Consider the following 18107-nt stretch of genomic DNA (forward strand, 5'->3'; position numbering starts at 1 on the left):
GCTTTGTAGTCAGTTAACATCCATTAGTTCAACGACGCAGATTCAGATCACTTCATAAATGTAAATTCGTCTGTCCATGTATTTTTCAAACGATTTATTTATAAATGACCGGAAAATGTACCGCTCCACTTCACATTGTCCAATGAAATTTGAACTTGTTGTGCCAGATGAGGAGTGGTGACATGACAAACAAAATTCATTGAATTATGTAATATTTAAAAAATATGTGATATGTGGATTTCTAATTGAATCGACATATAACCTTTTATTATTTAAAAAAGAAAAAAAGAAAGAAAGAAAGAAAAAAAGAAAAAAAGAAAAAAAAGAGAGGGTTTTCACCGACGTCACGTTCTGGGCGGTAACCCGGATGCGCGGCCATGATGGAGGCACTCGGTGGTGTAACAACTGAACGGAGTACAATCAGAGTACAATGTACAAACTCCGGAGTATTGTGCACTTTGGATACTTTAAGTGAATGTAGCCATGTCTAAACAACAGAAAAGCTCATCAAAACCATAGACTATAAAAAATAGATCAAAACGCATCCAAGATGCAAAGGCATATAGTTGTGTGCGCCAGAAATATACTATTTTGGGGGGAATATTGCCAATTGATTTGTTGATGTGCAAAGATTGTGATGGGTATTGTACCATTGATAAGATTGGACTTGTCTGTCCAAGCAATAGTTGTTTTTACTATTTAACGTTACTATTAAAAATATTATTATCATTATACTAGAAAATATGTTATGAGCCGCTGCAATCAACATTTCACAATACCTGACAAGAAATGTGCCGAACAAATCCGGATGTTGTCCAGATTTTTTCCTCGTAGATCTTGGTTGAGCTTTGCCAACCACAAGCGCCTCCTTTCCTCTGATAACTTCTGGCATTCCTCTCCCTGGTTTTTAATAACTTTTGGAAGTCGATAATATTCCAAATGTTTTTCTCGGTCTGTCCTATTGAAACAGGGCAATAATTAACCATTTTCCTTGACGACGTTCAGGATATACTTCAGTGTCTGTGCTTTGTTGTGATGCGGAGTGCCTCCAATATGGCGACTTCCGGTCTGATGACGCGTCGTGAAAATCTTCTGTACTCACTGAAAGAACCATATTTGGCTCGAGAGCATCGGTTCCCGATCAGACTGTGGGATACTTACGTTTACACTAGAGCATTTTAATTTTAAAACACATAACTTTTGCTACGGTTATGCCTGTCGTCCACACACTACTCCGGAGTTTTAGACCCTCGAAAACGGAGACTTCGACCCCGTCAGTTAAGACCAAAGCAAGACCTATGAGCAAGACACACTACTTGACGCAAGTGACGCAACCCATAGCAACGCCTTATAGCAACGACACCTCAGACTGACAGATACGTAAAAATAAAGGTGAATTTAGGCTAGGCTACTTTAGTTTTGTACACATTGTCATGTTAATTATAATCAAATGCATTTTGTTTTATTGACCACAATATTATCATTGATATTTGTTTGAGAAGGGCACTTTTGATTAATTTTGAAATACTATAGGGCAGGGGCTCGAGCACTCTCGTGATATAGGCCGATATAAAATCAAAGATTCATACCATATTGTGCACCATTAGCTACTGGTAAAGAGCTAGAATCAACCTGGGTCTGGTTCGTGACATGACAATAGTAACCTACTTAGGGTTCATGTTTTCAGTTTTTGAATTGGTTCTTTACATACAGGAACTGCAGCGTGCAGGTGTCTCGTTCTCGTGATGTCCCTCGCACCACACCGTAGTTCTCCCTCCCTCTCGAGGGAGGAAAGTTTTGACAACCGCAAGTGTTAAATTCTCTTGCATCAAGGTTTTCGATGACCTGCAAGAGGCATAACAAATGAAAAGGCCATCGCAAACACAACAATCTATATGAAAGGTAAGTGTGTATTTACAAAAAGCGTGTTGTGTTAATGTCTCGTAAACTTTCATTGAAAGAGGAAGCGCGAGCTGGCCTGCCAAGCGCTCTATGTTGCTATGGCAACGTGGTCCGGAGCAGCAGACAGTGTAATATTCATCTCACTAATGTGCTCTTAAATAACTCTAACTCGACCATTTCTCGCAGAAAATACAATGAAGATGTTCATGTAGTCGTAATGCAAGTAGAACCATAATGTTTAAAGCCTTATATGTTATTAATCCTATTTTGCACCTCAATACGACTAAAACAACTTTTGAATTTTGCTTGGCTAACAACCGTCCATTACAGTTGAGAAAAAAGAAGATCCCATAAAACAGAAAGGAATTATTTTGTTCTGATAAAAAAGACACAAAGAGAACTAAGCAGTTGTAGGCCTATTTATAAACTGAAGAACCTGATTTTCGTATGCTCAGGATATAAGTTAGTCACCTATAACCACTCAATAGCCAAGCATAGTTGGTGTTTTGAAACATAAGGGAGCAATAAAACATCTATTATTATGCAGGTTCTATGCCAGATAATTATATTTAGCTGGAACAGGTCACAGGGAGTTAATTGCTACTTGCACGAGATTTAAATAATTATTGGCTTTAAGCTACTGAATATTGGTTGCCTTGGTTGTGCCAGGTCTCGTTTTGGCCTACAAAATAGGCTTTGTGCTTTAACAAGTCTGTTTCGGAGTGGGTTATAAACCAATATGCAGTGTAGTATAATTTTATCATTCTATGAGAAACATGGTCAAATTCTTGAGATAAAAAGTGTTGTTTTTTTTGTGTGGAAAAGATAAAATTATTGTTATGAGTCTGACATAGGTTAATGGCTGGGGCCGAAACCAGAAAAATGCTGCCAGTAGGCTATATGGAGGTAGGAAGGCATAAGGCACTCCTGAATCCATTGTTTGCATCACATCCTGTATACTAAGATGTAACAAATTTCTTTTCAAGCACATACACAAAATACTGTGTATCATGGCTGAGAAGCAAGAACCACAATATTTCAGAACTGGTCAATCATATTTCTAGGGTTAAGGCCCCAATATAGGCTACTCACGGCGAAGTGCTTTTTTTCGTTCTTAGTTTTGGGATAAAACGAAGTTCGAAATACACAAGTTACTGTTATCAAACATCTGACGATGCCCACACTGCTGAGAGCAGCGTTTAGATGAATATTTAAATATGTGCTGCATGCTCTTCTCTCTCAATATTAAAATAAACACACAACAAAATTGAGAAAACGTCAAGCATTTTAATAAAGCATTAGAAAAGCATCTTATCAAAGCAATGTGAATATGTTTGAAGTCACATCACGTTTATTATAATAGCTTAAAGGGTAACTCAGGGGTCCCCAACCATTTTTCATTTGAGAGCTACTTTTTAAAAATGAAAGTGGCCGAGAGCTACTCATGTAATACAATACTTAAATCTCTTAAATAATGTCTCATAACTCTCATATTAACAACTATCCAAACTGTTTTAGACCTAAAATAGTCTTTGTAGACCGAGACAGATGTCACCCTTAAATGTCAGAGAAAAGAACAGAATCAGAGATTAATTATTTTTTTAATAGAAAATTGTACTTTGCATAGTATACTGTAAAAACACATAATTATAGTTGATTTTAGTTGATCATAACGTCAATCAATGGATTGAAGATAATGAAATGACATGAAAATTTCATTTCATGATTATAGTGACCAAAATGAGCACGGTTATCACAGAATCCTGTTTAAAAAGTACTAACACTACACAATGACATCAATTCACCAAGTTTTATGTCGAAAACCAGCAAATAACAAATAAAATTGCTCTTTTTGTTTACATGCACATTAAAATAATAACATTAAAAATGATGGCCAGATTTTAAAGGAGTGTCTTGCAGCATGTTATCTACTAAAATGTACAAGTTTAAATAAAGTTTTGACAAAAAAGGTTTTATAAAAAGATAAATCTCACATATTTCAGCCTTTAAATCAAGTCAAAAAAAGATAAATTACTGACATTTACAATGCACATTAGCTTATCTTTTATTTATAATAGTAAAATTCGGTCCGATTTTCTCGTGGCGTCTGTTGTTGCTATGCAACCATCCACTGCGCTCTCCACAACGACAAAAAAGTTTTAGTAGCTAATGGATTTCCACCACTGAAATACGCTTGCTGTAGCTGATTGGTTTGTTCTTGTCACATGACCTGCTTGCGGCATTCTGAAAAGTTGAGATCTTTTCATCTCGGCTCGCTGCACCTGGAAAAAATTTGTGCGTCGCTTCAATTATGAAATAATGAACGAGCGCGCAAAAGTCGCAATATGTTAACGGCTACCTCCAATCAGGCCACGAGCTACTGGGATTTTTTCACATAGCGGCAAAATATGAATAAAACTACAGAGAGTGCGCGCTATTGACATCAACTCGATAAAACTCATCAGATGCATGTACTTTAGGTCGTCTTGCGACCCTGTGAGTCACTCTCCATTTTAGAGTCTGACAGCAGGTCTCAGGTGCACGCCCCCCGCTCAGCCCCGCCCTCGGTTCGTCCCCTCTATCTCCGCAGGGGTCTGCCCACTTTTCTAGCATCTTTCAAATATTGCCAGTGGGTGGTGTCAGGCTCTGACCAGGGGTACCCTTTAAAACAAAGCAGCTTTACCGTAATAAACATGAAAAACAGTGTGAGTGTTTTGTTTCATCAGAAGTACAACTTCATTTTCTACTATAAAGCAGCTCTCCAGGGTGTTCATGTTTTCACTCACAGACGTCTGATTTCGACCGACTGAACAGGCCAAATCGCATGAAGTTGAACCAGAAAAGATTTTCACGTGAAAGAAGGCAGAGCCTCCTTGCACACATACCTATTACTTAATCACCACAAACCAATGGTAGAACGAAGGGTGTTTGCTTTGTCAAGCTGTTTCGGACTCCCAAAACGAACTTCGTTTCGGCTTGATTTTGTTCGAAATGACGTCACATCAGTTCGTTCTTCTATTTCGATTAAAGTATATCGGGGCCTTTACTTTGATGTATTTTTCCTCTTACTGCCCTGCCCCTTATGTAATAAAAATACATATAGAATATTGCTATTGTAAAGTACTGAAGATTAAACAGTAGCCCATTTCAAACTGAGCACTTTTGGTTTTACACTGAAGTCTCACAATGCATAAAGCGTTTCCCTCAAGTCTCTTGGCTTATGTGCTTCTCTGGCTGATGTTGGTTTGACAGTGCCAGGCGTAACTTGAGTGCCCAGTGGTAGGCACTGCTTGAGTCTGCTCTGTAAGAGGAGACAGTCTTTCTCAGGTGGTTTTAGTTGCTGAGGCTCTCACTGATTTTCCTCCCCAGTAGGCAATGATACTTGGCCTGTAAGAATGAGGTTTCTCCTGACTGTGCACTGTCACATATTGATAGTAAGATCAAGAAGGATTTTCTGTCTGAGGCAGACACTACTTACTGTGCCTTGGCATCAGCAATCTACATATTATACTTTGGCACCTGTATGGTGAGGTCTCTAGCCAATTAAACTGATTCCTGTTAGTTTATAGGCGAACAATGCTTAGTTTTTTTTTACCTCCACCTCCCGGAAGGCGCGTCCTTGCGTCAAACAATCAAGAGGGGTGGGAGGGTGGGCACCCTGGAGGCTAACTAGGAAAGGCATAGGCAGGACAGGATACAGGCAGGTGATACAGGGAGCAAGGGAGGTCCTGGTAGTTCAGGGGGCCACCAGGGCGTCGCTGGTTTAGGAGTCCAGGGCGTCACTGGTTTAGGAGTCCAGGGCGGAACCGGTCGTTCGGGGGACCAGGACGGAACCGGTCGTTAGGGGCTGAGCGTCTCGGAGACAGCATCCGTGGACAGGTACATTCATGCGTGGCGGCGGCCCTCTTAGCTGAAGTTTCTGGTTCGGGCGTGGCGGCCCCGACGGGACGAGACTCTGAAATGGCGGCGGCCTCGACGGGACAAGACTAAGTAATCACAAGTAATATTTCACTGTAAAATAAGAAATTGTGTATTTAAAGAAAAATATTTGTACAGTACAATTGTAAAATTCTATATTCTAATTGTAAAATTCTCTTAATGTCATTTTCAAATGTTGAACCATTTAGCTTTTATTTTGCCGTAAATCCGACGGGAACCATTAAAGCTTCTCTTTTGTGGACAACAGCTGGTTTATAAGTGTGCCTCATTACAAGTTTGGGAAGATGGTTGGTGCATATTGCTTTCCCGCATGTTATAAGCGATATGTCAAGAGTCCCTTTGTGACCAACTTGAGGTAGAACCTAAACAATTGTTTTTGCATACAAGACAGTTATGCATGCTAACCACTGAATGCCATGGTAAAAGCTCACAGGGGTGTGCTTGCTTACTTCCTTAAGCACTGCAACAAAGGCATTGATTGATGAGCCCTTTCTAATGTGGAATGTTGGTGTCTAGCTGAGCTCCTCAGATATTTGCAGTTTGAAGAATTGTTAATGATTGCAACAGGTGAGTCATTCATGCAGATTGGGCTGTGCGTTGTCCTTTTTTTCTCAAGTTCACTTTTGTTTCATTGGAATTCAAAGCTATACTGTTGTTATAATGCAATCCTCTCCTGCAGTGGGTCCCTGTATATACTCGTCATTATCACTGATTAACCCAAAAATGGTGTTGTTGTCAGGAAATTTTATGCTTCTGCTCGAATTGTAGAGAAGCAGTGAATGGTTGAATAACGAGTATAATTAGGACTGAGGCAAAAGCCCTGTGGAGTGCTGATCTTAATTATTTTTATGGATGAGGTTATGTTTTCCATCTTGACCACCTGGGTTCTGCCTGTTAAAAGTCCAGTGCCCTGATAGATTTACACATATCCAAGAGTTTTATCCTGAGAGAATCACTTGTGTATGTTAAACAATATGTTTAACTATGGCAAACATAGTATGTTTGCCATAGTGATAATGGGAATCAGGGGACTTTTCCCTCATGGCTTCTGCTTTATCATGTTTTTTTTTATTTATAAAAAAAAAATCTATTGCAAAAATGTTTATCTTTCACAAAAGGTTAATAACCAGTCAGTAAGGATATTGTTTTTAAGTTTCATAATTGTTAAAACCCTAATACATTATTTTATTTAAAGATGAATAAATGTTCAGTAAGTGAGTCAGATATTGATTCAGTAATGGATCTGATGGATTCAGTCAGTTCATTATGTAAGTGATTCATCAGAATGATTCACACTGGTAACTTGTGAGAGTCTCTCTGAATGATTCTTTAAAAGACCTGGCTCATAAGAATCATTTGTTTGTTAATCACATTACACTGGTAGTACTGTATGCTATGTATTTGCATTCATTTCACAGAGAAATAAACTAAATAGAAATACATGCGTTCTTGCCATTATTTGTACCACACAGTCTTTTAACATCTAACCTCATCACATCATTCAAATCGCGAGCTCAACAACTAAATATAATTACTTTTGTTGTGAGTGGTTGGACTATATCAATTGGCAGTCCATTACAAACCTACACTTCATGTTAAACAAGAAAACATCATGTAGTATGGTGAGGTGAAGCACTCAGGTAAATTATGATTATGAGGTTAAATGACTCCAATAGTGTTATCAGTCTAGACAAGCAAGGCACTATATCACTTGGTAATGTAATTCCAAGCTTCATTAAGACTGTGACGTTTATCATTTTTCATCAAAGGCACCTGTCAATGAATAAATAAGCTGCAGATAAGAAGAGTAAAATCTTTAGTAAAGAGTAGATCAGGAGACCACAGCATCATGCAATATTTGATTTCAGTTTGCTTTGTGTATCTCAGGTAAATTGTAAACCAACAGTCAATGACCTTCAAATAACACAATTGCGATTGAAACTATGGCATCTTTCTAGCATATCTTAAATATATCAATAATATTTCATAAATGCTTTAATAACATACTACAAATGCTTGGCCTCTGCAAATAATCTTCTTTGTCAAGTATTCATGGCAATTTATTAAGAAATATTTAAGGTGTTTCATCTTCTTTTGTTTATTAAAAAAAATTCAAAATGTTTCAAAAACACATACTCCTGGGAATATTGCTTTAATTGGTAATAATTTTTTTTTATTTGCCCTGTTAGTCTTTTGTTATAGAACTATAGAAATCATTAATTTACACTCAAACATTCATTTTTTCACATAGTTTAAAATGTACAGCATAGCATCAATAAAAAAAAAAAAGAAAGAATTCAGATATTAGAAGTAAGAAGAAATTAAGTAAGAAGAGGAGAGAGAGACAGCATGAGGGGAAGGAAGTAGGAAGAAAATTGTATGTGGCAGAGAGAAAAGAGTACTCTATCCAGGCCCTGTATTATCTTTGTGTGTTCAGACATCATACTAGCGTCACATTTAATTTGGGCTCAAGCCAGAGACAGCACCTTCCATAGTCAACAGAAACAATGCACATTTGAGTCCATAAACAATCAGTAAACAAGCACTAGGGCCTAATGGGGTTTTTACTGTTACGGCCAAGAAATGAAAAATTCAAAAGGATCAATTGTGGACATTCTATCTGCCATAATTACTTTCCTTTGCGTGCTTCCAGAAATCTGGGAGGTCTGTGGAATGGTTCTTAGCTGATGTAGGCCTACATTCTGTGAGGCATCAAAAATATGGCTCTCTTAGAATGACTCTGACTCTGTGAGGCTTATTACCCTCTTGCCTATTTTTGTTTGCATGTTTGCATGTGTTTTTCGTTTTGTGCTCATTGAAAATTTGTGTTTGTGTAGATGTTTTGCTTCTGTAGCTGCAAAAACAGAATTCTGTAAGCCTAGCTTTAAAGATGAGAAAACTGGCCTGGCGAGAAATGCATGTACTCTGAGTCTGAAACGGTGTGTATGTTGCTGATGTTATCAGATACAAGGAAAATTCCTATAAAAAAAAATCTTAAATTGCAGAAGGAGTGTTAAATTTATTCTAATTTGTTCTCAGCAAGACCTCAAACCTCAATAAGACAAATCCGTTTCGACAGACTAGAAAAACTGTAATGTTAATCAATATTCAGCGCTAAGTATAAAGAGAGTGCTTTCAATATACTGTTCAGCCCTCTGATCTTAGCGCTTTTGAAATTGGGCTTTTATGTCATTTATGGCTCAATTTTGGCTTTGGCTTACTGTTAACCATGCTGTTGTTTTACCCGAGTGAAATGCAGATGCACCTTTTCATCAATGCCACTCAGTTTTTGAAGTTTAAGAGCTTTTTTTGAAGAGGGGTTCACAATTCCTCTCTACTAACAAAGCACAGGTTCAACAATATTTTGCCATCCACCTCAGAAACAACTCTTTTACACATCCTCTTGTATTTGCAGAAGCCAGCGCTGCAAGAAGTGACAGCTTCTGAGATGTCTCTATGTCCGGATCGTTTTTCCTCATTTCCCAGGCCTGTTCAGAGGGAACCTCATGCTATACTTTGACCTTTAGTACTCTTATCACACAACTCTAATTGAGCTGATAGGAGTGTCCAGAATGTGTCACAACCGTTTTGTTTAGCAGATAGATGGTCAGTAATAGGAGAGACAGTGCTGTTATGAGAGAACCTGTCAGCGGGTCTTGATAATGCCGCTGAGAGAGGAGAGGTTAAAGACACTGTTTCCTCATTAATATTTAATCTCTTGTCTGTGTGGCGGATCCACTTCGCCGCTCCCACTCATCACACCATAATTGCTTTACATTTAATTTGGCTCTGGAGAACATTTTTAAGCTGAGTAAATTGTGCTTAATGTTAGTGTGGAGACTTTAGACACTTTCTTTTAAAGTGACAAGTGAATTTGGAGAGCGACAGGTGAAGTCTAGCTAATAAGGGGTTACAGTTGAGACTTTGAAACTCTGGATTGCATGTACTGTTTGTGATGACAGACACTTACTTCTGAATGAATATTTAAAGAGATATCTTATTTTAAACTTTACAATTCATTGTTTAACATACAAGCTTTTGAACTTGTCACTAATAATTACATACAAGTACATACATGCACAGAAAAGTTTCTCAGGTGTTGATGGATCTGGACTATTCTACTTGAGGAAGCTCTTGCCTTAATTAGCATAATACACAGTTGTCTCCATATAGGCTAAGGGCTTTTAGTACAAGCTCTACTGTACAGACATTTTCTACACACAGAGCTGTACAGACAAGCTCTACTGTACAGACACAGGCTTGACACATTCCATGTTTCTAAGGACACATGTAGTGATTTTTGCGTGTATGGTTTCGTTTTTTTCTAATGTAAATTTAGAATAAATTCATTGATGAATCATGATTCCTGCGTGAAAATATTCACAAATATGGCTGCATGCATGGTTAGTGAATCAGACCCTAGTGTCTCTAATTCTGTGATCTCTTTTTGTGGGAGTTTCCATGTTTGCGATTATGTTGTTGCTCTATATATGCAAATTATTAAAAATTGATTCATCTTTTAGATGACACATACAAATGTGTCTGGAGCTGAAAAGAAAATGGCTTCTCAGTGGGCTCGTACAAACAGTGCGGAGAAGGAGGTGCCCCACACTCGCATTGAGGATGAATCCAGCATACAGGTAGAGCCCTTTTTGATCTAGATCAGGGGTGTTAAACTACAATTAAACACACAATTAAACACACCTGAACCAGCTAATCAAGGTCTTCAGTATGACTAGAAACTTCCAGGCAGGTGTTTTGGAGCTACACTCTGCAAGACAGTGGCCCTCCAGGAACGGAGTTTGACACGTGATCTAGATGCAGTGCATGATTATTTCTAACACACAATCCCAAACAAATTTTTGTTCTTGCTGTGCTGAAGTCAGTTTTTCAGCCATCAGAACTGTGACTTTATATCAGTGGCAAAAGGCCACTTCTGTCTTACACCAGAGCCATGGCCTTGCTCGCCATGGTCTGATCTCCCTCCAATCTGGTAGCGCCCTCATCAGGCCTGGAGGGAAATTACACCTCTTTATGCTGTTGATTGCCCTCGCCCTCTCAGGAGGTTTCCGACTGCTGTCTTTGCCAAATCCGCAGCAGGCAGTGCTCAGCCTTGCATGCGCAGAGATAATGATCAAGTTAATTAGACCTGAGATTGAATGAACTGCGGCAGCAACTTAATCATTTGTAACTTGATTAGAAATACTATATTCTCCCAAACTCCAGAGACTGGCAAACTTGAAAATTAAGTTCCACTTTAAGGATTCAGGTCTCAACTTAATGGAGTATAGAGAAGCTGAAAAACAAACCAACCCTCATTCTGTCCCCATTAGTCAGAGCTGGAGCGTTGTTTACTGTCACTATAGGAGAAGGAGTGTGTATGTAATACTTCACCTAATGTAGCCCTCTTTATTTGGATGCCTAGAAAATCTATTCCTTTGGGAGGAAATTAGGTCAAGGCAACTTTGGCGTTGTTTGCGAAGCCACTCACATTGAGACGCAGAGGAAGTGGGCAATTAAGAGGGTGAACAAAGAGAAGGTAAGTGTTTGGTCATTGTGTTTCACCTGTTGACAGAGGTAATGGATGGAGAGCTGCTTACATGGTTGTCAAGGATGGGTTAAGTGTCCCAAATGCTTTTTATCCATGCAGGCAGGCACTTCTGGTGTGAAACATCTGGAAAGAGAAGTCAGCATCATGAAACAAGTGAAACATGAACATATTATACATCTGGAGGAAGTCTTTGAGACACTAAAGGTAAGAGCGAAAACATGAAACATCTATTTTGTTCTCTTTCCTTTAAAGTTTCGCTCAGCTATGCTGTTGTGAACCACATTATACTACTGTGTATGCAACTGGATTGTTTTTGACAATGCTTTCTAGTCAGAAATGTACATATGTATGTTTGTGTGCTTCAGAGGATGTACCTTGTGACTGAACTTTGTGAAGGAGGCGATCTAAAGGATTTCCTGCAGAAAAAAAAGCACTTCACTGAGGAAGAGACCAGACACATCATCAAAAGCTTGCTTGAAGCTATTGTATATCTGCACAAAAAAGGTGACACTCACAAACCCAGCACATTCCTCCTGACATTCGTCAGCAGACACTTCTCATGAGTTTTCTAAGGAAACTATAAAATGTATTGATGCTTCCTTACCCTGGAAATATATCATTAAAATGTTATTTATTTATTTCAGTGGCATTACCTTTAAAGAAATGCGTTTAAAGAAAATGAAAACCCTAACGTTTGAAAAATTGCTCACATCTGTGTTAAGTCATATGCAACGGCCTGGATTCCTTTGTTCCCCCATATTCGATAATCACTCTGAAGATTGCATCCACATTAAGTTCCTCTGTCATTACGGAGAATCAGGCTTGTTTTAATAATGAGATAATGAACAACTGTCAGACAAAATATCAGCCCATTTTAATTGAGTCTGAGGGGTTTATTAGAAGATGCTTGGTGTTTTTTCTCTTTCTCTCTCCTTCTTGTGAAATCTGCAGTTAGAGGTAATTTAGGACGTTGCTTGGCAATGAGACACCATTACATGGGGCTAATGAGTCATTAACAACGAGCAGGGGAGGAATACTGATTAATAGGTGTGTTTTTCAACAGTCCCCGAGTGCTGGTGTGTCTCACGTCTAGAGGAGCTAATGATGCCACTTGCAATGTGTATATAGGACTGGAGTGTTTTATGAGATTGCAGTATATTAGCCTCACATGCTGATTATAATTTGATTATTTTCACATTTCTATTGAAGTACGTACAGTTAATGTGTGAAGCAGTTATGAAGAATCATGATGCGGATGGAAGTGGGAAGAAGAGGTGGGCCCTATATGCTGGGTTCACATGAGAACTACATTGTGTGACAGAATTAATTGTAATTTAAAAGGGAATGGTGCAAAACATTTCATTTGAATTGGTCATTAAAGCATTTTTAAAACTGTTACTATTCCAGTGTGTTGCATTTTTGCCATACTCATCTTTATGAATAATACAAACCCATTTCTCCCTTGCTCTGTTTCCTCTTTCTCTCTGTCAGACATTGTTCATCGTGACCTCAAACTGGAAAACATTCTTGTGAAGAGTTGTCACCAAGGCAACGATAACGACATGGTCAATATCAAGGTGAGAAAGACGGTAAAAACTTCTGTACAGGTATGTGGTATGACATTCAAACTCGGCGGGACCTCTGGACATTCTCGTCTGTTGTTTAGTTCTCCCACCGTCCTCCTTGCCCAAACCTTTTAACTGCTTTTTAAATACTGTCTCATTACACCAGACCTCCTGCCTAACTCCTTTCATATCACATTCTCAAAGAAAATGAATCACAAGTGGCTTTTCTGAGACAAATTGCCAGCCAGGGCACAGCGTGGAGCAGAATAGAGCGTTGATGGGAGCCGACTGAAGCCGCTACCTGGAGCGGAGGGTTGAATCAGGGCAGCGCTGTGTTATAAATCAGAGTAGAACAGGGGCCTAAAGACAGCGCTGTCCTGGCACTGTATTAAAAGCTTTTATCTGGCAGAAGGTGGTCATCTCTCCTGGATATTAATCCTGCCCGCCCCTGACGCACCAATGAAACGATATACACTCCTCATATATATTATTCATATGGCTCAGGTGCTCATAGTCTGTGTGACTGGCTGCTCTATGGAAGTCCATTTGGGCCGTAAATATTTTAATTGAGATCTAGAAGTGAATGCGAGTGAGATACGGTGATCAATTGCAGCATGTCTGCAGTTCATTACCTTCACTATTCCACTAGATCAGAATCTAGTGATGAAAGGTATCAAGGAAAGAAAGAAACATTTGAGTGTGTTCGTGCTTATGTTAAATAATGTTTCATTTTTGATGGCTAAGATTGTGAGTAACATAAAGTCTTGTCTTCTCTGGTCTCAGGTCACAGATTTTGGTCTTTCTGTGAAGATGGGCGGTGTGGGCAGTGAAAACATGCTAGAGGCCACTTGTGGGACACCTATGTACATGGGTAATTCACACACTCAAATGCATACATTCACATTTTATTTTTAATGATGAGGAATCAGGCTTTAACCTATGATTTTCTAAATTACTATGGGGGTTGGGGTTGGGGGGTTAATAAATTGAATGAAGGGCTGATTAAAATAAGCAGTAAAGAGAAGATGACCTAATTTAAGTGATGTGAAGCTGATAACATTCGAGAAGGAGTAGACGCATCAGATATCACACATTAATCCGGCCTCAAACATCTTTCATTATTAACACACTGACTTGCCCTTTCAGCGCCTGAGGTGGTTAATGGTCACCAATACAGCCAGCAGTGTGACTTGTGGAGCATCGGCGTCATCATGTACATGCTGTAAGAAGATCTCCTCTGTTGTTTTCCTTCTCTTGCACACACACAGACTCACATGCAATCAGGCGCTCTGACTTGCACTTTGTGTGTGTTTTTGTGTTTTCAGGTTGTGTGGAGAGCCTCCATTCATATACAGCCCTAAGGAAAGACTTTCTGAGATGATTATGAAAGAGCTCACTTTCTCTGGCCTTGTGTGGAACACCATTAGTGATGCCGGTTAGAACCGCCTCTGCCGTACCATTATGATTGCAGTTCAGCCAGTGTGGTAACTATTTTATATTCTATCTTACAGCCAAAAATGTAATACGGTGTTTGTTGAAAGTTGACCCAGCTCACCGCATCACAGCCAATGAGCTGCTAGATAACCCTTGGATTTCGGTAAGAGAACTCAATTACTCTTTTCTCCTGTTCAAATGAGGTCATGCATATTATAGATTCAGAAGTCAGCTAATTAGCACTCTTCAATTTGATGGATGACTAAATGTGGAACCTGTCAGAAAGAAAGACCTGAAAGAAAGAAAATCTGTATTCAAAGGGGGACACCTCAACCACGGTTACACAGACAAACGTCTTAGTGATGATGCGTCAGGAGATGATGCGTAAGTTACAGAATGCTCCAGTGGACGAAGAGAGTGTGGCAATAAACGAGGCACTGGACAACTTCTCTCTCACTTCTTCTGAGGACAAAGGGTCAGGGCCGAGAACTTCTGAAGAACTCTCAGTAACCCCAGCACATCCTGATGACATCAAAGACAGCAACAGTAGCAGCAAACCCTCCATCCCAAACAAGAAGGTAAAAAACCAGTGTAAAGCTAATTGTAAAACAGGGTATTGTACTTTATACGTAGTGCATACATATTCTAAAGTGAAGCATTTCTGCATGTTCATGCATTCAAAAATAAAATAAAATAAAATATAATTATTTTGTTTTTTGTGTACCCTAATCATGAAAAGACCAGTCAGGCCAAATTTCCAAGAGCAATCTGGAAGAATCTCAATACCTCATCACAGCAGTCATAGGGATGCAGTTTCTAAAAATAGTAAAGGCTATGACGCAAATAATACTGTGTGTATCACTGCAGCCATTTGGAATATGATCTGTTATTGTTTACTTGTTAAGGACAATACAGTATCTAGTAATAGGATGCCACTTAATGAACTTACAACATCACAGCAATTCATCACATAGTCAACTATATTCATAGTAGGCAATGTCACATTTATTATAAAGCTAGATTAGGAAAGAAGCTAGAGCAGAGGTCAAATGCAGAGAACAACTGCCTTTAGCTATGACAATATTCACAAGAGAACACAGCTTCCTGTATTGCTTAAATACACTGTTTTGCCTGATTTGAGCTAAAGAAAGTTTATGGTGTAATTTTTTCATGGTTACATGTTATTTTATTGCAAACTTGGCAAACAGTTTCATAGAGTCTGGTCTATCCCAATTTAAGTACTGTAGAAGTTGCACTTGCATGATCAGAAATACTAATATAGCTGCCATGTGGACCAACTTGCTTGAAATACTTTAAAGTTCTCTCTTCTGTCCAGTGGTTTTTCATGTGTTGTATATTTCATTCCAATAGCCTCTGAAGAAAAAACTATCAGCCTCATCCTCTAATGGTGTTAAGAAGAGTGTGTCTGGTGCAAAGGCCTGCAACACTCCAAATACATCCACTGCACAGGTCAGTCATTCACTTCACTGAGCTTCCAATTGCTTCGCAGTTGACTTTCTAAAATATTTGTGCTTAGTCAAAGAGGGATATTTTGTCTCTTAAAAGGTATGTGATTGAAATCCTGGCTATTTCATTGATAACCTCCATGGTTGCATTTAAAAAACAAAACAATTTGCCTGTTCTCTAAACGGACACTAGATGGTGCCAAGATAACCCTTCTCCAGCAGCTGTCAGACAGCATGCAGCACTGTCCAGTAGTGTGGTTTGTTGCGCTTTTGTGAGATGAATGAGAGTGTCTTATCTCCGCAGTCCCACACAGGTAACAAACCCCCTGCTCAGCCAAGCACAAAAAGCTACAGCAAGGCCTCCTCCATCTCGGGATCCTGTCTCAAAACATCATTGGTAGAAGCTGCAGCATCCAACCCAAGCAAGCGCGAAAGCTTGTCCCCACGTCCCTCCACCTCTTCTATCCACCATTCCACCAATCCAGCTGTTGGTTTCCGGGCTAAAAAACGCAGCTAGACATCACGGTTTCATCCAGTGCCAAAGATGAGGAATTCCTGGGGGTCACTGCGGCGTGGTAGGCCCGCTGGATACACGAATGACTCTTTAAGCCAAAACAATGAATCAAAAGTAAAACTGTACTTCCTCCAATGTGAATGTGTTTTTAATCTCCTTAGTAGGATGTATGTTATTAGATATTTTGCTTGAGGATGAGCTGCTATGTTTTTTTGCTGCTTTATTTTTTATGGACCTGGAACAGATGAAGTCATCGCTACAAGAGCCCTGCATGGCACGAGATCGATTTGCCTGTTCATGGCATCTAACATAAGATGCATAAGTCATCTTGAAGCACATTGAAATGCTATTAGGGAATAAATTATCTATAGAGAATAAAGGAAGTTTAGGACTGTGAAGAATAAAACAGGGTTTAATAACTTTAGCTCTGTGTTTTGCAATGGTAAATAGGCAATAACAGAGTAATTTATTGCAATATTCAAGCAGAACATAGTATTCACCACTTTTAAAGCAAATGCCACAATAGTAACAGCTATCCTGATGGACTTCAGGTTTTCTGTCGATTCATTTTACGAAGATCTGCTGTTTCCTCCGCAGTTGTGTTGATCACACTGGTCATCATTTGCCAAATCACATCAGGTAGCTGTTGTATATTGTTATCCATTAAAATTAAACTATCCAACAGTAACTATTGTTGCATTTTTATCCTAATTTTCAGTGACTCGCGCACACAATATACATTTTTCCTAGTGGTATTAGATGTGCAGAACGCTTGCATCACAAATAAATAAGTCACTTTAATGTTATAGCCATGTGCTATGACTGTGAGCGGTGGGGCGCCAAGTGGTTAGACACCATGAAGAGAGCAGGATTGGGAGTCAAAGTGCAGGGTCTCTAATCTTGTTGAGAGCAGCAGGGTATACTGTGAGTACTGCAGCACTCCAGCACTGGTCTCTCTGCTGAAGAGAGAATAATCCCCAAGATAGATGCAATATTAAAATAGTCAAGCAGAACTCACTCAGACTGTATTACAATCCTCCTATTTGCATGTGGATGTGTGCGAGTGTGTGTTTGTGTTCATGGGAATTCCAGGGACAAGATTGAAGGTTCCATTCATATAACCCTTTTAAATGCATTATTACTTTGCACTCATTTGTTATGTTTTCAATTTGTCCTTTTATAGTAAAAGACGATGTGATGGACCGCATTAATCAGGGTGCAAAAAGGTATGAAAGGCTTGCCTTATTATGAATAAAGGGCCTTGTTAAGAATGAGGCCTTGACTGCGTTGTTGCTTTTGTAAGGTCAGTACATAATTTATGCATCAATATGTTTATTTTCATTAAAATATTTTTTTATTAAGCACATTCATGAAGTGCCATCCTTGTACTAGAAGATTTAACAGAATGTTGCTATGAAACAAAAATAATGATCTGCTATGACAGCTATGTAAATAACAACAGACGATCAGGTGTGAGATATTACCCGGATAACGAATTCAGTAGTTGATATGAAGATAAATATCTTTTAGGTCTTGAAAATAATATTAAACAATATAACTCATTTGGACAAGCACTGGAACGTTTCAGCGTTTATATCACTCCTCATGTTTGCATACATGGAATTGCAATTCTAATCCTGCTTTTTTTTTTTTTACTTCATTTGGGACAAAATGGCCATATTGTGTTTGAAATATTAGTTATTTAATACTGTTCATAAGTTTGGGGTTGGTAAGAT

General features: G+C 38.9%; 1 protein-coding gene across 1 annotated transcript; it reads left to right on the forward strand.

The window, feature by feature from the left end:
* The first annotated feature begins 1780 nt into the window (after positions 1-1780).
* Positions 1781-17754, forward strand: stk33 (serine/threonine kinase 33). Its single transcript, XM_082150263.1, has 13 exons — positions 1781-1902; positions 10365-10481; positions 11267-11380; positions 11492-11596; positions 11758-11896; positions 12884-12969; positions 13741-13828; positions 14104-14179; positions 14283-14392; positions 14469-14554; positions 14712-14969; positions 15763-15861; positions 16162-17754. The coding sequence occupies exons 2-13, from the start codon at positions 10365-10367 to the stop codon at positions 16372-16374; spliced, it is 1491 nt and encodes a 496-aa protein (XP_082006389.1). The 5' UTR covers positions 1781-1902; the 3' UTR covers positions 16375-17754.
* The last annotated feature ends 353 nt before the right edge of the window (positions 17755-18107 follow it).

The sequence above is a fragment of the Leuciscus leuciscus genome (genome assembly GCF_965113295.1).
Source record: "Leuciscus leuciscus genome assembly, chromosome: 2".
Classification (NCBI taxonomy): Eukaryota; Metazoa; Chordata; class Actinopteri; order Cypriniformes; family Leuciscidae; genus Leuciscus; species Leuciscus leuciscus.